This window comes from Podarcis vaucheri (assembly GCF_965113315.1).
Source record: "Podarcis vaucheri genome assembly, chromosome: 7".
Lineage (NCBI taxonomy): Eukaryota > Metazoa > Chordata > Lepidosauria > Squamata > Lacertidae > Podarcis > Podarcis vaucheri.
Window position 1 is genome coordinate 6,084,696 of NC_138765.1, and position 20,634 is coordinate 6,105,329.

General features: G+C 49.0%; 1 protein-coding gene across 1 annotated transcript; it reads right to left on the bottom strand.

Moving 5' to 3' along the window:
• Window positions 1–299: 299 nt before the first annotated feature.
• Window positions 300–17,189, bottom strand: ITPKC (inositol-trisphosphate 3-kinase C). Its single transcript, XM_082231291.1, has 7 exons — window positions 17,068–17,189; window positions 8,242–8,341; window positions 6,838–7,051; window positions 6,510–6,714; window positions 4,019–4,120; window positions 3,211–3,282; window positions 300–1,482 (listed from the first exon to the last, which is right to left on the bottom strand). The coding sequence occupies exons 1-7, from the start codon at window positions 17,164–17,166 to the stop codon at window positions 1,279–1,281; spliced, it is 996 nt and encodes a 331-aa protein (XP_082087417.1). The 5' UTR covers window positions 17,167–17,189; the 3' UTR covers window positions 300–1,278.
• Window positions 17,190–20,634: the final 3,445 nt, after the last annotated feature.

Genomic DNA, 20,634 nt, shown 5'->3' on the forward strand with positions numbered 1-20,634 from the left:
GCTAATAAAAGTTGGGGTCTTCTTTTGTTCAGGGCTTCCATCTTGTTTCACCTGGTGGCAGGTGGGAGTCCTGTCGCGACAGCCTTCAATAAAGACCAAGCCGACTGGCTGCTGTTTTGCTCTGGTATTCCTGAGGGAGACCTCAGATGTCTCCATTAACACCCCTAAACAAAGGCTAAGTCAGAATTGGTAAAGGCTAAATTGGTAAAGGCTAAGCCAGATTTTCTGAAGATTCATTCATTCATTCATTCTCTCTCTCATTATCCAACCTTGAAATAAAGCTAAGACGCAACAGCACATCGCTTGTAGTTCTTTATCTCCCTTAAAAAAAGAAAAACTTTTTTAACATATAAAAATTTACAGAAACACATACATTCAAATACAGAGGAGCGGCTCCCTTCTCTGGTGGGACGAAGGACAGCCACAATCCCCTCCCAACCACCAGAAAAAAACCCACACACACACACACCCAGGAAGATCCTACGCGCTGGTTTCTGCTTGTTAAAACTAACCCAGATTCAGCACCCCAAAAATAGGCAGCCTGGCCCTGGCAAAGCAATTTGGAGGGCAGTGGAACTCCACTATTTATTTCTGCAGCGATTGGGGAAGGTGTTCTCCCCCCCCAACCCCTTTGGTGCATCAGGTTGTAAAAGCAACAAACTGCTTGGCAAACTGTTTGCCTTGGGCAGAGTTAACTTTCCTGGCGCCCGGATAGCCTAACAGTCAAAGCAGAGGCAAGACACAAGTTTCTCTTTACTCCCCAAACCCTGAAGAGAAACGCAAGTATTTCGCTTGATGGGGCTTCCAAGCTGTGGCTCAGGTGTGGGAGGGGCATATTTGGGGGAGGAGCAGAAGTAAGCCCCGCCTCCAACCCCCCCCCTTTCCAGTCTCTCCCGACATTTGGGAAATGGGCACGGCCAGCGCTGTGGTTCAAAGTCTTGACCCTAAACCGGGCACCCCAATAATCCCACGTCCCCAAACTCAGTCCCAACGCCCCTGGTGAGTTCTGCCTTGGTCCACGGAAGTCTTTACTGTCCACCATGTGCAGGACAGAAGTCGGAGGGGGTTTCCACCACGTCCATCACGCCAATAAATAAACTTAGCGGTGCAAAAACCAGCTGGCCCCTTCCGAAAGGCCCCTGGGGTTCTTCCAGTTCCGCCCCAGGCCCTGTATCCCCCTGGTTCCAGTAGCATATCTGGCTGAATAAATTAAACGGCAGAGTCCCGGGGGAGCCAAGGTGGCCCCCCGTCTCGATATGTCGGCTGCATCTTCCTGGCTCACTTCCCCAACATCCTCTCCAAGATGGCGATGAGGTTGTCCAGGCCCCAGAGGTATCCGTCCTCGCGGTTGCCTTCCTGCCAGGGCAGGCGGTGAGTCAGAGTCTGCTTCTCGGGCAGCGGCACCGTCTTGCCAAAGTCGATCATCCACACCCGCGCCAGACCCGTCTGGTCGTGGATGAAGAGAAGAGAGCTGCCCACCACCTGGGAGAGAAAGGAAGAGAAAAAAGAGAACATGAATGACTGTGCTAAAAGCACCCTTGCTTCGGCAAGCCTAACATCATAGCTGTCAACTTACAGATTTGAAAATAAGGGACCAGCAGCCTCAAAAATAAGGGACCAGCAGCCAAAATAAGGGATTTTACAATAACAGGTATGTTCAACTTCTGAGCCCCTCCGAGCCAAAGGCAGAAAGCTCAGCCAGGAGCCAAATGAAGCCTCAAGGAAAACCACCGTCACCTCTCTGCTGGGAAGCGCTGAGCAAAGGCGAGTCCCCAGGCAACACAGCCGATTTGATTGGCACAAGGCATGCAAGCTCCACCCCCCTAGTCGTTCTTAGACTCTTTATTGGGTGAGCAACGCAGCCAAGCAACACAGTTGGAGCCTCCCTCCTCCCTGGCCGGCAGGGAGGGAGAGGAGCTGCTTCCTTTGAAACCCTGGAAATTTAAGGGACATCATCAATAAGGGATAGCAGCGGAACATGGCGATGGGATAAGGGACTGTTCCGCCAAATAAGGGGCGGTTGACAGCTATGCCTACCATTATGGTGACATACTGGTATATTGCAATGTTTCGCTGGCGAGATATTGCAATGATGAAAAGCAGATATTGGCCAACCCTTCTACACAGACGCTTAGAAATTCCTGGTGTGAATCTTACATCTTTTTTTATTGTAACTCTTCGTTTTTTAAAAAAAGAGTTGCAATTTTTTCTTGCTTTTAGTTTTTTGGAAACCACTTTGAAGGGTACAATCAAGCGGTGCATAGATTTCATGAAATAAGGGAATCAGTTTCCCATTAGGGGAGAATGGTTATGTAAGCTTTCAGTATATTTAGAATTAGCCAAATTTACAGATACAATAAGACGAAAACCAAAAAGTGAAGTGAAAAAGGAATGGGAGTGCCTAAATGAATACCTTAAAAGCCAAGGTTCGAGGATAGAAATCTGGCTGAGTTTGGAATAACCTTGTGAAGTGAAAGGATCAGAAAGAGGGATTTATACCTAGATGTTAGGATAGAGATGAACAGGAAAACAGGAAGATACAATGAGATGTAAAGGAGGTGCTGTGGGATTGGTAGAAGTCAATGCTTGTTTTCCTTTTTAGTGTTTATATTATTAATTTGTAAGATTTGGATTTTTTTAAATATATGCTTGTTTTTGTGTTTTGTGTATTGTTATTTTTTGCTTTTTGTTGTTCTTGTGTGGAAAATACCCTGCCCTTCCCAAAACTGGGCTCAGGGCGGCTAACACCAGATGTAAAACAATTGATTGAAATAAAACTTTAAAACAAGATTAAGATACAACATTAAAATGCAGCCTCGTTTCAGCACAAACTCAAAAACTTTTTTGGGGATGAAAACGTCAAGTCTTCACCAAGGCTAACTATCCAGATCCTGAAAGTTAATTTTACTGCGTACTCTCCTAATGGATTGGGATCCATTTAAGCCTTTGCTTTTAGATTAAGGCTTGTTTGCACTGGATCAGATTGATGTGCCATCTTCCTTGCGCATCCTGCCGTTTCTTGAGCTTGCAAACTGCCTTTTACCTTAGAAAGGCACCATGCAAACGGAAAGCCAAAATGAGATGGAAAAGTACCCTGAGCGTGGCGGGGGAATGAGAGGCAGGGTCCCCAAAATCAAGGACCCAAGACCCTGCAGCAGCCTACCAGATGCCCTCAGAAGTCCCCACCTCGTTCCACGGAAAGAGACCCACCTCATGCGTCTTGAAGAACTCGGACTGTTCGAGCGCCATCCTGACTTCCTGAAGCCGCTCCAGGTAGCGTGTCTGGGGAAAGAAGAAGGAGAGACCTGAGAGGATATACGATAAGCCCTTCCCAAATTCTACAGCCTTCCCAGAGCCACGACTGGGGCAGGTGCCAGGAAAACCCTGGAGAAGATGGGCTGCCTTTTCCCAAAAGTGCACAAAACAAATGAAATACTGAAAATCCCTGAAACGGGAAGTAATCAACTAGAAATATTACCTTGTGGAAATCAACTAAATAATAAAAAAATCAAAAAGCGTAAGGGAAAAAATTAGAAAACCCTAAAATAAAACAAAGCCTTAACGGGATGCCGGTTACAAACCTCATTTCACTGAACTATATAGTTTCCTCAGAAGGAAATAGAAAAGTCATAAACTTTAAATGACCAAAATTCAAACAAGGGTAGAACCCCCAAAATTCTGGCGTATTATAATCCGGGCTGAAGCAAAGCGCAGTAATAAAGGATTGAAGACTCAAAAGTACAGTTTCTAATACTGAATTTACAAAAAAAAGTTTGAAAACCTAAATAGCAAGTTTTAAACAAAGCCAAACTTGAAGAAGCACAATAAGGGGTTGAAAACTCAACTGTGAAAATTCTAGTGCTGCTTTTACAAAAAGGTTTAAAAACCTAAACCGAAAGTGGGCAGGGGGCCACAGAAATCTCAAAAGTGGCATGTGAAGGAAAAGCATGGAAAGTGTCAAATGGGCCCCCCTCCCTGCAAAGGGATTAGTGCCCTTGGGCAGAATCGGGACCCTCACCAGGACTCTCCTGTCTCCATCCACAAAGTCCCAGAAGGCCTGTGTCACCTGCTCCGGTTGGCGAGTCTTCTTGAAGCTGGTGTTGCAGGTGCCGTCCGCTTTCTTGAAAAGAGAAAGAGAAAAACAATGTCAGACTGTCGGGAAACGAGGCAGCCTTAAAAGCCAGCACTGCGGGAATGTTAAAACGATGTCTGATGGAAAATAAGTGGTATTGGTAAAAAGATTTCTAAGAAAATGTAAATAGGGATTGATAATTGGAAAATTGATATTTATAATAGGTTAATATCTTGAGTGAGGATAAATGTTAGAGGGGTAAGGATTTGCTGAATTTAATATCTGAACTGGAATACAAAATGGGAGGTGTGAGGAGGTCAAGAAACTAGTGAATGAAGTATAAGATTTGAAAATACTAATCTATTTTCTGTTTTGTCTTTTGGTTTTTCTTTTTGTTCTTATTTTTTCTTTTTTCTTCCCTCTTTTTGTTAACTGTTTTTTATTGTGTACTTTTTATGTGTTTTGTTTTTTGTATTTTTATATTTTTGTAGTTTTTCTTATGTTTAAATTTTGGAATTTTTTTATTGTTTGTGAAACTTCAATAAACATTATTATAAAAAAAAGCCAGCACTGCGTCTCCAGGATCCAACGATGAGCAGAGCCAAAGGGACTAATAATAATAATAATAATAATAATAATAAATTTTATTTATACCCTGCCCTCCCCAGCCTAGACCGGGCTCAGGGCAGCTAACACCCGATATAAAAACAGATTGATCGAAATACAACTTAAAAACAAGATTAAAATACAACATTAAAACATTAACTTAGAGGCTCCACCTCTGTGCTTTCCCGGTGGCCATGGAGAAATAATTTTTTAGAGGCTGTGAGGACAAAGCTGTGCCTGGTTTGTTTTGGGGCTGAATTTATTCAAATGCAAAGGTTGGTGCATTACTACAAATAGCCCTGGCAGCTTCAGAAACTGGACTTCCCCCCCGTCACAGTCATAAGAGCGTAAGAAGCGGCCGCTGGATCCTGTCCTCACAGTGGACAGATCCCCCTAAGAACCTATGAATCGTGATAGACTGCTCCTGGACGAGGCCAAAGGTGTGCCCATCTAGTCTGGCCATTTCTTCTCACAGGGGCCAACGAGATGCCCCAGGCAGGCGCCCCCCCCCCCAGGACCAGAGCAGCTCTCCCCAACTCAAGAATACTCGTAGCCAGAAGTGAAACAACGCGAACAACAATAATACCGTATTTTTTGCACCATAACACTCACTTTTTTCCTCCTAGAAAGTAAGGGGAAATGTCTGTGCGTGTTATGGAGCGAATGCCTGCGCGTGGCGGGGGGATCTGCTGCAGTCGTGAGCAGAGGATCCATGGTTTTCCTTCCTTCCTTCCCTCCTCCATGGTTACAAAGCACGGATCCACATGGATCCTCAGGATTTTTGCATTGGGCTACTCCAAACTCACTGTCAGATCACATGTCTGTGGCCACAGCACGAACCACAAAAATCATATATCTACTATTTCGTTTAGAATATTTTTTTTCTTGTTTTCCTCCTCTAAAAACTACGTGTGTGTTATGGTCTGGTGTGTGTTATAGAGCAAAAAATACGGTAATAGATTGGCAAACACTCATGATCGAGTATTTTCAATTAGCAAAGCTGACTGGAAAAGTCACGGGAGCCCTGAATCAAAAAATATACAGAAAATGGCAATTATTCAAGAAGTATATAAGATTATATTGTAAAAATGATATTATTCTAGCAGAATTGAATGATAAAAGGTAAAGGTAAAGGGACCCCTGACCATTAGTTCCAGTCGTGGCCGACTCTGGGGTTGCGGCGCTCATCTCGCTTTACTGGCCGAGGGAGCCGGCGTACAGCTTCTGGGTCATGTGGCCAGCATGACTAAGCTGCCTCTAGCGAACCAGAGCAGCACACGGAAACGCCGTTTACCTTCCTGCTGGAGCAGTATCTATTTATCTACTTGCACTTTGATGTGCTTTCGGACTGCTAGGTTGGCAGGAGCAGGGAACGAGCAACGGGAGCTCACTCCGTCGTGGGGATTCGAACCGCCGACCTTCTGATCAGCAAGTCCTAGGCTCTGTGGTTTAACCCACAGCGCCACCCGCATCCCATAACTAAATGATACTTGTGTATAATAAACATCTTAGAGGAATATATAGAAAAAGGCATAAAATAAACTGTGCGATAAAACGAAGACAATATAAAAAGTACAATGAAAACGACTGGAAGTTTTTCTCAGAAGACTTTATGATGCTGTGTAAATGATTAGCTTTTTAACTGATTCTTTTCGTTATTGATAATTTTTGTTTGTTTGTTTGTTTTTCTTTCTTTCTTTTCCTTTTCTCTTTTCTTTTTCATTCTCGTGTTTATTCCGTTGTAATGTATGATTGTACTTTAAATCAATAAAGACGCTATTTTTTTATTTTTTTTAAAAAAAGAGTGCCCCTCCCTGCTGCGGTCGCTCACCTTGATGCCTTCGATGCGAAAGCCAAGCGTGGTGGTGGAGCTGAGAGTCTCCCTCCACTGCATGTAGCGGGGCTTCAGGACGGCGCTCTGCGCATGCTCTTCTGCCGTGGGAGCCGCCGGATCCACAGCCACCATCTTGTCATACATGTCTCTGCGCGGACAGGGCTGCTGCCTCGCCTTCTCCAGCTCCTCCTCGAGGTACGTCCTGCGCCGGGGGGAGAGAAGAGAAGCACAAGGTCAGGCGCCCATCTTGACGCTGCTCCTCTGGCTTGGGGTCAGGCTGGATGACCTCCTGGTATCGCCTCCCCAGGTGGCTTGAAGGGCTCACCTGACTCCCATCTTGCAGTCCATGATGGAGGGCGCGTCAAAGCCGGCCAGCAGGTCCTCCATCTGGATGTAGGTCTCCCCATCGCGCTCCACCACCCCATAATAGGCCGGGACGTAGGGCTGCAGCGCATCACACGCCAGGCGCTCCAGGCATTGCTGCTCGCTGGGGCAGTACTTTTTCAGGATGCAGCCAAAATCCCCGGCCCTGAAGTTGCCTGCGGGGGAGAAGAGACAAGGTATCAAGAAGAGTTGGTCAGGGGGCGGGAGATGCTGCCCTCGGGGCAAAGCACGACCCCTGGCGCTTGCAGCGGCCGCCAGAAGAGCATTGGGAAAGGAAGCGGCCTTGGTCCAGTATACCTGAAGGAGCCTCTCCACCCCCATTGCTCTGCCTGGACCCTGAGGTCCAGCTCTGAGGGCCTTCTGGCAGTTCCCTCATTGCGAGAAGCCAAGTTACAGGGAACCAGGCAGAGGGCCTTCTTGGTGGTGGCACCCGCCCTGTGAAACGCCCTCCCACCAGATGTCAAAGAGATAAACAACTACCAGACTTTTAGAAGACATCTGAAGGTAGCCCTCATTAGGGAAGCTTTTAATGTTTAATAGGTTATTGTATTTTAGTGTTCTGTTGGAAGCCGCCCAGAGTGTCTGGGGGAACCCAGCCAAATGGGCGGGGTATAAATAATAATATGTTGTTGTTGTTGTATAAATAATATGTTGTTGTGGTGGTGGTGGTGGTTATTCTTATTATTGAAATCTGCTGTCCCAATGCAAATGTGCAGCTGCATCTGGGATCCCATGTCCAGTCCTGGTCACCTCCCCTTCCCCCCACCCACCCAGAAGGATATTGCAGAGTTCAGAAAAGGGCAACTGAAATGATGGTGGGGGTGGAGGAAGAAGAAAAATCGCAGCATTTGGGGTTTTTCTAGTTTGGAGGAAAGGCGGGAGAGCTGTGGAACCCACTGCCACAAGAGGCAGGGATGGCTGCGTTTTCCTGCATTACTGGGGTCCTGGACTAGAGGACTACAGGAAAGCTTTTAATGTTTAATAGGTTATTGTATTATAGTGTTTTGTTGGAAGCCGCCCAGAGTCATCATCATCATCATCATCATCATGCCCTCCAAGTCTGTATCCATCGCTTGCCTCCTGCCACAGGCAGTTCCGCATGTTCACAAGGAAGGGCTTTCCTGAGCCTGCCAGCATTACCCATGATTTCTAGCGCTTAGGAACCTATTGAGGGTTCCTAACTTGTCGGGGGGAGGCGTCTCCAGAGGGGATCCCCTGCCTTTCTTCCTCCCCCCCCCCCCAGATTCCAAGGTCTGCCTGGAGACCCGGCCACAATTGTACACATGCTCCCCCCCCCGCAGGACCCCACCCCAACCAGCCTCCTCCCCTCCAACCCCAGAGTTACCTGAATGGCCGGCCAGCTGGACCCAGGGGTAGCGCTTGCGGAAAGAAACCACACAAGGCGACCATTGCACCATGTTCCTCAGCTTCTTCCAGGGCTTGTTCTGCAGACAAAAGGAAACACACCATGAGCCTTAGGAGAATTGGGGCCCTTTTGGGGCAATCAAAGGGGGGGGGGGAGAACTGCGACCCTTTCCACTTGGTCAAGAGCAAGAATTTTGTATCTGAAACGTCATGCAAAACACTCTACTCCATCACTTTTCTGCTGCTCCAGAGAAGCAGACACGGAACAATGGATCCAAACTACAAGAAAGAAGATTCCACCTAAACATTAGGAAGAACTTCCTGCCAGTAAGAGCTGTTTGACAGTGGAATTTGCTGCCAAGGAGTGTGGTGGAGTCTCCTACTTTGGAGGTCTTTAAGCAGAGGCTTGACAACCTTATGTCAGGAGTGCTCTGATGGTGTTTCCTGCTTGGCGGGGGGGTTGGACTCGATGGCCCTTGTGGTCTCTTCCAACTCTAGGATTCTATGATCACGCCCTGTTCTGCTTAAGCAGATGCCGCAGCATAGCGGAGTGTGCAAAACTCAGGCAGTTTCTCACCCACTACAGAAACAGCTGCTCCGAGTCCCCAGTCCTTCACTGGAGGTGTTTAAGCAGAGGTTGGGCTGGCCATCCACCCGGGATTCTGTAGCTGCAATACCTGCATTGAGGCGGGTTGGACTGGATGACCCCTGGGGCTCCCTTCTAACACTACAATTCTATAATTCTACACAAAGAGGAGAAAAATCTGCTGGATAGCGCAGATGTCCAGCTCATTTTGGACCTGGGGGGTCTACCTTTTCATTATTTCTTTATTTATACCTGAAGGAGCGTCTCCACCCACATCGTTCTACCAGGACACTGAGGTCCTCTTCTGAAGGCCTTCTGGCAGTTCGCTGGCTGTGAGAAGCCATGTTACAGGGAACCAGCCAGAGGGCCTTCTCGGTGGTGGCACCCGCCCTGTGGAATGCCCTCCCACAAGATGTCAAAGAGAACAACAACTACCAGACTTTTAGAAGACATCTGAAGGCAGCCCTGTTTAGGGAAGCTTTTAATGTTTAACAAACCATTGTATTTTAATATTTTGTTGGAAGCCGCCCAGAGTGGCTGAGGAAACCCAGACAGATGGGCGGGGTATAAATATAATATCATATTTATAAAATATTATTATTATAAATAAAATATTATTTTTTATTATTATTATTGTTATTATTATAAATAAAATATTATTTTTATTTATTATTATTATTGTTATTATTATAAATAAAATATTATTTTTATTTATTATTGTTATTGTTATTATTATAAATAAAATATTTATTATTATTATTATTATTATTATTATTATTATTATTATTATTATTTGCCCCCCCCCCAGAGTTTATGTATGATGCCTCAGTTTAGTGGCAGGAAATAAATTCTGTCAAATCCACCTTGATCTTACAGGAAAGGAGGAATTTCACCCATTACACTCTTCTCCAAACAGTCAAACAGGCATCCAAATTACAGGTCTTTAGAAGCCCCCGGGAGGAGAGTAGTTTTTCATAGAATTGTAGACCTGGAAGGGACCCCCAAAGGTGCTCTAGTCCAACCCCCTGCAATCTAGGGATCCCCACTAAAGCATCTAGGATAGGTGGAAACCCAACCTCTGCTTAAAAACTTCCAAGGGAGTCCACAAGCTCCCAAGAGAGCTCATATTTTAAAAATACATATATAAGAAGAAGCGAAAAGAGAAAGACGGGAACTTTGCATCTTGGGTTCCGTCTCCTTTTCCCCAAATCCACCCCACCCCGCTTTGAGGGAAGGCGGTGGGTCTGGCAGGTTGAGATGGACGCAGCTGGGGCAGCCAGATAAGCAGAGCCGCAAGCAGAATGCGGCCACACCTCCACCAAATAAACCGGCATTTATTTCTCCAGCGCAGTCTGTGTACAATGTACAAAACAAAGTCGAGATGGAGGTCTCTGCCCTGAGGGGCCTACAATCATCAGAACCAAGACAGCGGTGGCCACGGCGGAAGCTGTCTGTGAAGAAAGGCCAGATCAGACCGCTATTAGCAAAAAAAATGGAAATCTCAAGAAATACCAATGGTCGAAGAACGGCAGATGAAGATGTTGGAGTTTCTGGAGCTGGCTGACCTGACTGGAAGAATCCGCGAGCAGAAAGAGGAGGAATACCAAGAAGACTGGATGAAATTTAAAGTCTATTTAGCTAAATATTGTAATATAAGATAATTGAGAAGGTTCTTGAAAGCACTAAATAGGCCTAGGATAACAATAAGAATGTGGCATAGTAATATGGATTTAAGATAATAAGAAAAGAGTTGGATATAGTTACCTGAAGGAACTAATTATTTGGAAAGACGTTTGGGAGAACTGCTACAAGGTGATATAATGAAATTCAGTTAAGGGGGGTGTGAAGAAGTCACTTAACAATGGAATTGAAAATGAATATAAGAAGGAATATGGCTTTTTATTTTTTAGTATTGTGACGTGTTTTGTTTTGTGTGTTTTATATGTTATATTTGTTATAAATGTGGAAAATTAATAAAGAAATTTGGAAGAAAGGCCAGATCAGGCTGCTTCAGGGGCTGGATCCTGCCCACAGCCGGCCTAACCTGCCTGCGTTTTCCATTTACAGTGGTGCCTCGCAAGACGAAAAGAATCCGTCTAGCGGTTTGGTTTTTTCGTCTTGCGAAGCAAGCCCATTGACGGATTAGCGGATTAGCGCTATTAGCGGCTTTTAGCGGCTTATCTGCTGATCGGATCAGCTGATAAGCGGCTTAGCGGCTTAGAAAAAGGGGGGGGGAGGGAAAAAACCAGCAGGAACTCGCAAGACATTGTCGTCTTGCAAAGCAAGCCCATAGGAGATTCGTTTTGCGAAGCACCTCCAAAACGGAAAACTCTTTCGTCTAGCGAGTTTTCCGTCTTGCAAGGCATTCGTCTTGCAGGGCACCACTGTATTTGTGAAACCCAATTAGACCCCATATTTCCAAAAGCAGAACTGGAATTCACTGGCGGGGGGAGGGGGGAGACACACACACACCCACACCCTGTAGAGGAGTCATTGCTAAATTAGTTGGGGAAATTCTCCCAAGCTCAGTATTGATGTATGGAAGTGAGAGCTGGACCATGAAGAAGGCTGATCACCGAAGAATTGATGTTTTTGAATTATGGTGCTGGAGGAGACTCTGGAGAGTCCCACGGACTGCAAGAAGATCAAACGTATCTATTCTTAAGGAAATCAGCCCTGAGTGCTCACTGGAAGGACAGATCCTGAAGCTGAGGCTCCAAGACTTTGGCCACCTCATGAGAAGAGAAGACTCCCTGGAAAAGACCCTGATGTTGGGAAAGATGGAGGGCACAAGGAGAAGGGGACGACAGAGGACGAGATGGCGGGACAGTGTTCTCAAAGCTACCAGCATGAGTTTGATCAAACTGCGGGAGGCAGTGGAAGACAGGAGTGCCTGGCGTGCTCTGGTCCAGGGGGTGACGAAGAGGCGGACACGACTAAACAACGACAACAGTATTGTCCATGCAGCGAGGCTGTGGCTCTCCAGCGGTCATAAAATCACAGGAATGTCGAGCTGGAAGGGACCCCGAGGGTCATCCAGCCCAACCCCTTGCAGGGCAGGAATCTCGGCTGGTCTTCTTCCCCAGCCTGGCTAAGAGACGCCAGCAGAGATTTGAACCCCCCACCTTCAGTGGATCTCAAAGTGGGCAGTGGCAAAACCCCACCCACCCCGGGGTGGAATGAGATTCCCTGGGGGTTCTCAGTTTTTTTAAAAATTAAATTTGCATGCATCCAAAGATGACAGGGCGGTTCACGTCATAAAGAACAAAACGAGAACACAAAATACGTAACAACCCAAGTAACTGAGCCAAATAGTTTTAACTGGATTTTGAATACATGCGCAATGAATCGTCACCGTTTTGTTTTGGATTTTATGGCGTTCTTATCTTCCTAAGAAGCCCATGCAAATCGCTGTTCTGAACAATGCTTTCCATAGGGTCAGGAAGAGCTCACAGGGGGTGAGTTTATGGAACGGGGGGGTGGGGGTGGGCCCCCTCCCAAAAAGTCTGGGAACCACTGGCCTGATTGAAGCTGCAAAAAGCCGAAAGGGGCTGGTACAGTGGTGCCTCGCAAGACGAAATTAATCCGTTCCGCGAGTCTCTTCGTCTTGCGGTTTTTTCGTCTTGCGAAGCACGGCTATTAACGGCTTAGCGGCTATTAATGGCTTAGCGGTTTTTTAGAAAAAGGAAACAAACTCGCAAGAACTCGCAAGCCGTTTCGTCTTGCGAAGCAAGCCCATAGGGAAATTCGTCTTGCGGAACGACTCAAAAAACGCAAAACCCTTTCGTCTAGCGAGTTTTTCGTCTTGCGGGGCACCACTGTATAGGCATCCTGCACAAAGCCTGGAGGCCACCACTGAAGGGGCCCTGTTTCTTTTGCAGGGGGTGGACTAGATGACTCTAGGGGACCCTTCTTCATTCGCAGCCCCCACCCCAGGCAGGCCACAGCGCTCCTACTCTCGTCCCCCCCACCCCACCCCAGCTCACAAGCAGAGATCTGCTGTGATCTGGGTCCATCCAGTTGCACCTCAGCTCAGCGGAAAAACCTCCCTCTTCCTCCCACATCGCTAACCACAGCATGACAGAGTTTCCACTGTGAGCAGGAGGCAGCAAGGGGGGGTTGCTCAATTTGCCACAGCTGAAAAGCAAACAACTGCCTGGGGGGCGGGGCGGGGAGTTGACACCTGCCAAAGGGCCAAGCCTTATTTATTGCCCAGGTGAGACAAGGAAGACTTGCTCGGGATGGTAGTGAGTGGCACTCTGCATATGCTCAGAAGCACCCTTGGTTTTCCTCACTTTGAAATTGGCAGGGCTGAGCCACTGCCAAGTTTATAAGAAGGGGCAGAGGGAGAGAGGGCCAGGGGTCTTGGCTCCAACTCCTGAACTGGTCCCCACCACCATTGATTTTATTATTATTAAAATCTGTTTACTGCCCTTCTTCCGAAGATACCAGGGTAGTTTCACAACAGAAAAATAAAAAATGAAAATACAAAACCAAGCCAATAACTCACATGCTCAGCCACAATTCCTCCCCTCCGCCATGCCCTTCTGCCATCGTCTTCAATCCGGCACCTGCCAGACACTTTGGACTACAACTCCCATCCATGGGAACCGTAGTGCAAATCGCCTAGAGTTCAGCTATGGAACTCGCTCCTTCAAGAGGGCAGTGACGGCTACCAACCTGGGTGGCTTCGAACCTCCGGAGGTACTGAAGCAGGGGGTTGGACTAGATGACCCCGAAGGGTCCCTTCCAACTCTACCATCCTGTGTGAACTAGGATTGGGCAAATTCATGGAGGACAAGGAGGCTGGAGACAGCTCCTAGCCAGGATGGCTCTGCTCTGTTGCTGGTTTTCCTCGGGGATCTGAAGGCAAGAATATCAGAAGAGCTCGGCTGCTGGATGAGACCAACAGGGGCCCCATCTAGTCCAGCACCCTTTGTGGCTTAGGGCCCCCGTATCCCCGGGACCGCCTCTCCTGGTCTGCCCCGCAGAGGACCTTAAGGTCCATGAATAACCACAGTTTAGAGGTCCCGGGCCCTAAGGAAGTCAGACTATCCTCCGCCAGGGCCTTCTCAGTGATGGCTCCGACCTGGTGGAATGCTCTGTCCCATGAGACCAGGGCCCTGCAGGACTTGATTTCCTTCCACAGGGCCTGCAAAACGGAGCTGTTCCGCCTGGCCTTTAATTTGAATTCAGCCTGATCTTTTAATTCCCTTCTCTTCCCTCCCCCTCCCTTTTATGAAGATCACCCGCTCTGAGACCCCAAAGCTAATTCTCCCCTGGCCTCTTTGCTGGCCCAAGTAGGACCAATTCAGCCAGCTAGCCCTGGGGATTATCTAAATCCCCTAAATTCCCCTAAATTGATTTTTGAATTTCATTGTCATTCATGTTTTTATACTGTATTTTATGCTGTTTTTATAATTAAGTGTTTTAAAGTGTTTTAAATTTGTTGTTAGCCACCCTGAGCCCGGTTTTTGAACTGGGAAGGGCAGGGTATAAATAAAAATTTATTATTGCCACAGGGGCCAAATACCCCCAAATAAACTAGGAATCTGGATAGACTGCCTCTGGACCTGGAGGTTCCACAGGAGCCTAAGAGCAGCCTGGCTGCCGGATCAGGCCAAGGGCTCATCCAGTCCACCCTCCTGTTCCCACAGTGACCACCCAGATGCCCCAGTGAGAAGCAGGACCTGAGCACAACATTTCTGCTGTCCAGCAACTGGCAATCAGAGGCATTTTCCGCCTCTGGGAGTGGGTGACACACACAGCCATTGTGGGTGGTAGCAACTGAGAGCTGTGTCCCATAATTATCCATGAATTTGTCCAATCCCCTATCTCCTGTGTTAGGGAGTTCCACAGTTTACCTTTGCGCTACCTAAGGTCCGTATAGTAAAAGCTATGGTTTTCCCAGTAGTGATGTATGGAAGTGAGAGCTGGACCATCAAGAAGGCTGATCGCAGAAGAATGGAAGCTTTTGAATTCTGGTGCTGGAGGAGACTCTTGAGAGTCCCATGGACTGCAAGAAGATCAAACCTCTCCATCCTGAAGGAAATCAGCCCTGAGTGCTCACTGGAAGGACAGATCCTGAAGCTGAGGCTCCAAGACTTTGGCCACCTCATGAGAAGAGAAGACTCCCTGGAAAAGACCCTGGTGTTGGGAAAGATGGAGGGCACAAGGAGAAGGGGACGACAGAGGACGAGATGGTGGGATGGTGTTCTCGAAGCTACCAGCATGAGTTTGACCAAACTGCGGGAGGCAGTGGAAGACAGGAGTGCCTGGCGTGCTCTGGTCCAGGGGGTCACGAAGAGTCAGACAGAACTAAACAACAACAACAAAGGAATGCCTTCCTTTGAGCTGTCTTGAATCTTCCAGCATTCACTGGATGCCCACAAGTCCTCTTGTTACGACGGACTCTGTCCACTTTCTCCAGGCCATGACTAATTTTTCCACTTCTCTTTCCTCCTCCGACTTGCTCTTTCTCTCAGCTAAACAGCCCCAAATGTTGCTGCATCCTCTCTATCATTTTGGTTCCCTTGAGCTGACCCTCTTCCAGCTCCGTAACTTCCTTTTTTCACAAGGTTCCAGGGCTCAAATCACGACACGTACGGACAGGGTGCTTCTGAGCGCATACAGAGTGCTTTCTCTTTTGTCACCAAGGATCTAGTCGGAACCCACACAACTGGGACTTGGGGAAAAGTTTCCAGCTTCCAGGTTAATATGATGATGAGGATAGTAATTTTATTATTGATACCCAGCCCATCTGGCTGGGGTTCAAAGCCTTTGGACCTTCTTGCAAAAGTGAGCTTTGGTAGGTGAGCGAGGCAGCCGCATCCTGCCACCCTCGCCACTCCCCCAAAACCTGTTCCACGCCCAGGCTGCCCTTTTGCCCTCTCTCTCTCTCTCTCTCTCTCTCTGTCTTTCCAAGATCTGCTTCCAACTGCCCCCCCAGGCGGGATGGGGGGGAAAGCACAGGAGAGATCTTCATGGGAAATGGCAACAGCAGAAACCTCAGCCATTCCACCTGCCCTGACAGGTTAGGTTGGTTGGCACGGGCCTGCGGGCGCAGCGCCCTGAGCGGCCGGTGCCAAGTTTTCCACCTGCCTTTTGTAAACAGTCAGCGGTGAGAGTAGAGCCTGTTCCCTCCCTCCCACCCCACAGAATCCCACAACTGCAGAGTGGGAAGGGACCTTAAGGGACACCCAGTCCAGCCCCCTACAGTGGAGGAAACCTCAGCAATGCATTTCTCACAGGGGAAACCGAGGCATGCCAGGAGGGTAGTAAGTAGTGATGCTCAGGTTCAGAGGCTTGCTAGGTTTGTGCTCCAGTAGGAAGATCAGCCCCCCCCCGCCAACATTTTGGCTCACCCCAAAACATCCATGACTATTAAAGGATGGAGAATAGAGGCGGCAGAAGTTCTGCAGACAGATTCACAGCGCTGAAATCTCCTTACATTTTTATTCCACCTTTTCTCCAAGCTTGTGGCACACAAGCCTTCCCACCCTCTCCATTTTTATTCCGTGATCTGCCCTGAGATCTTACTATGTATATAAATCTAATTAACAACAAACAACAACAACAACAACAACTTTATCCTCGCAACAGCCCCATGAGGTAGGTTAGAGAGACTGACCCAAATGAGAACCACTGAGAGTCGAGGGGGTGCGGGACACACACAACACTTTTTTTACGCCCTCCCCGGCAAAACTCTTCGCTTGCACTTCACATTGGGCCGGGTGGGGGGGTGCTTGGATGCTCCACCCCTCCCTGAAGACTTCCATCCAGCATCCTGCCTGGCCGGAGCCACGGCGCTGAGCCCTACTCCGAGTAGACTCCTACAATTGCACCGGCACGACGGCCTCCAACCAGATCCCTGGCACTTAAACGGGCCCCAGTAAAATCCTGCGCGTTCCTCTGAGTTAAGACTTCGCTGGAACCGAGGGACCCCGCCAGCAGCTCGGCTGCAACGTGGTGAAAACCGCTTGCAAACAGATATTCCGCCTCCCTCCGGAGACCCCCAGGCGCTTTCCAACATAAAAACCCACGTGCATTTAAAAGGCTACCGATGGCTTAGGGGAAATGGACTCCCCCAGCCCCGGCGTCCTAGCTGCGGAACAGGAACATGCCCCCTGGGCACGTGCAGAGCGCGCTCCACCGCGCCCAGCTCCTTGCTTCCAACCCCCACCCTCCCTGAACCCCAAAATTTCAGAGCAAAAGCCTCACCCTGCAGGCGCTCCGGTCCAGCTTTCTCATAGCCCCCGCGAGGCCCGCAGCCGCATCCAGACGTGCGCGCAGCTCGTGCGCCAGAGGGAGCGTCCGCATAGTCCTCTGCGGCCGGGCTGCGCGCGGGGCCCTTTTATGCTCTCCGATCCAGCTCAACCCCGCCCCCTCCCCGCCTCCTGCTCGCCCCGCCCCCTCCCGCGCAGGGCGGGGCATTTGGTGCTGATGATGCTGATCCCATCGCGTTGCCTGGCAACCGGGGAATCTTGCGGCCGATTTTTCCATGACAGCAAAAGCAGAGAGAGAGAGAGCGCGAGAGAGAGACGTTGCGCGCGCGTCCTGTACGCAAGGAGGCAGCGGCTGCGCAAAGGAAGCTGCCCAGTATGGGAGCGAAGGGGAGGCTCGGGCAGAGATGTACCCAAACACACACATCATAGCTGTCAACTTTTCCCTTTTCTTGCGAGGAATCCTATTCGGAATAAGGGAATTTCCCTTAAAAAAAGGGAAACGTTGACAGCTATGCACACACTGCACTTGGCTCGCAATCCGTCCGGTTTGTGTGCCGCCTTTCCAAAGCTAAAGTCATGCTCAACTGGCAGCTTGCAACATCGAAAAAAATTGACACTTTTTGGATGGCCAGGTTGAGATCTCTGCATCGCGGGGGTTGGACTAGATGACTCTCAGGGTCCCAGGGTCCCTTCCAACTCTACATTAGTTCTAAGATTCTGGGTAAAGGTAAAAGGACCCCTGTCCATTAGGTCCTGTTGCAGATGACTCTGGGGTTGCAGCGCTCATCTCGCTTTATTGGCCGAGGGAGCCAGCGTACAGCTTCCGGGTCATGTGGCCAGCAGGACTAAGCCGCTTCTGGCGAACCAGAGCAGCGCACGGAAGCGCTGTTTACCTTCCAGCCGGAGCGGTACCTATTTATCTACTTGCACTTTGACGTGCTTTCGAAGGCTCACCCCGTCGCGGGGATTCGAACCGCCGACCTTCTGATCGCAAGTCCTAGGCTCTGTGGTTTAACCCACAGCGCCACCCACATCCCTAGGATTCTAGGAGTCCCTTCCAACTCTAGGATTCTAGGAGACGTCGTCAGAAACATCCTGAGAAGATCGAAAATAAAGAGACCAAACATGGATATCAATAACAGCAGTGGCAATAGTCCATTCAGCAACCTCAGCTTTTGCAACTGGAGTCAGTCAGGGCCTTCAGAGGCCAGGTGGGAAAAGGCTGGGAGCAGGTTCTCCCAGACGCCAAGCCAAGATGCAACTTGCTCAAATGGCACCTTAAACCAAGGTTATGGGCGCAACAACGGACTGTCCAGGTGTGCTTTTTTATAAGAAGAATACAAAGCTGAAAATGAACGAACTGCAGCTAAAATCTTTTCATTTTTCACATGGTCTAGTCCTTCCCCTGCCCAGCCCCCTAATATTCTTAAGAGGGTCTCTTCTCCAGTCTTCAGAGAGTGGCTGGAAGTGGGGTGGCAGAAAAAGGTCCTCCTTTCCATCAGTGGCACCTTTAATCTGAAATCTTAGGCTCAAAACTGCACCCAGAACTCAGAAACTGCCCGCATTAATGAAATTCCCTGTCGCAAAATGCGCCTGGGACAATGGGAGTTTCGAACACTGGTTGGTTGCAGTTGACCAGATTTTGCAGAGCTGGAAAAGGTTCAGAAAAGTGCAGCCAAAAGGATGGAGGGAAGGATGCAACTTCCCTATGAAAGGACGGTGGCAGACGCTTTGAAGAAAAAGGCAGGTAAAAGGCAGAACAATAGAAAGCAGATGGAGAAAGGTTTTCCTTCCTCTCTCATGAAGCTGAATGCGGGGAAGATTTGGGACAGATAAAATGAAAGGACTTCTTCACGCAGTGCAGAGTTAGAATGTGGAACTCCCTCCCACTGGAGGCAGTGAGGACCACCAGGCTTTAAAAGAGCATGGGATGCATTCATGGAGGAAGAGAGGGCTGCCCAAAGTCACTAGCTCCCCAGCTGGAGCAGAGAGGGGTCTTGTGTTCAGATCCTGTTTGCAGGCTTCCCACAACGGGATGCTAGTCAGCCACTGTGCAAACAGGTTTCCGGGCTATATGGTGTCCCCTTTGGCCTGACCCAGCACAGGCCCTTCTTACAGTCAGATGTTACATGTTAGAAGTCGCAGAACACAAGAGTTGGGAATGGGGCAGAGAAACCGCCTGCACCAGGCATTTAAAGGATCCTCATAGCACTTTATGTAGGGACGTGGGTGGCGCTGTGGGTTAAACCACAGAGCCTAGGACTTGCCGATCAGAAGGTTGGCGGTTCGAATCCCCGTGATGGGGTGAGCTCCCGTTGCTCGGTCCCTGCTCCTGCCAACCTAGCAGTCCGAAAGCACGTCAAAGTGCAAGTAGATAAATAGGTACCGCTCCGGCGGGAAGGTAAACGCCGTTTCCGTGCGCTGTTCTGGTTCGCCAGAAGCGGCTTAGTCATGCTGGCCACATGACCCGGAAGCTGTACGCCGGCTCCCTCAGCCAATAAAGCGAGATGAGCGCTGCAACGCCAGAGTCGTCCACGACAGGACCTAACAGTCAGGGGTCCCTTTACCTTTACCTAGCATTTAAGCCGCCAGCTTCCCCCAAATTGTCCTGCGATCTGTAGCTCCTGGTGGCCGCTAATCTTTTTTGCAAGTTGCCAGATTTTGTTGCAAACCGAGGCAGAGCCCGGGGGGGGGGGTTGGTAGAGAGAAACCAGCTTGTCAAACTGAATCACATTAATTCTCAAGTCACTGGCTGGAGGCAAGCACAACTCACGCTGAAGTCACCACGAGAGCCCATTCTACACTCCTTTCTTTCATTTTCAAAGCAGGAGGCAGCCTGGGAGCTCTCAACCTCGCAGAAAGATCTATTTTTAGCTTCAGTAGCACACATCCACACCTGAGGGGGGAATCCCAGGATCTTGCAAGTCATCTCAGCAACCTAAGAGATCCCGCTCCCGGGTCGCCACGGCACCCTGCAATTTCCATGCCCATCCCAGTCCCCCTGAGGGCCAATGCTGGAGACAGTCATCGAGCCCTCTGGGTCTCTCCCACAAACCCTCCTCTTCTCTCTCACAGGCCCCCAAACCAGATCATCCTTCGGTGGCACCTTGGGAAGGACCACAGCTCAGTGGCAGAACATCTGTTTTCCTGCAGAAAGCCCCAGGTGCAGTCAGGTAGACCAGGAAATGTCCCCCATCTGAAATCTGGGAAAGCCTGCCTGTGCGTGCAACACTGAGTTCAATGTAAGGCCTTGACAGGTTCATCAGTTTCCAACTCCTGCCCCACTGGTGACAGAGTGGCAGGGAGTGGACTTCTCCTTTGTTTAGAGCAGGGGTAGGCAATCTAAGGCCCATGGGCCAGATGCGGCCCAATCGCCTTCCCAATCCGACCCGCAAATGGTCCGGGAAGCCACTTGCTAGGGACCCCCTGAGAGGCCTGCACCCTGGCACAACACACCACTAAGCCCTATGGGAAAGATGGCTCTGGCTGTTCTAGCAAAATTTGGGATTGGCTTTTGCAGCCCAACTCTCCATCAAGGGATTTGGTGTCCTCCTAAGTTCGT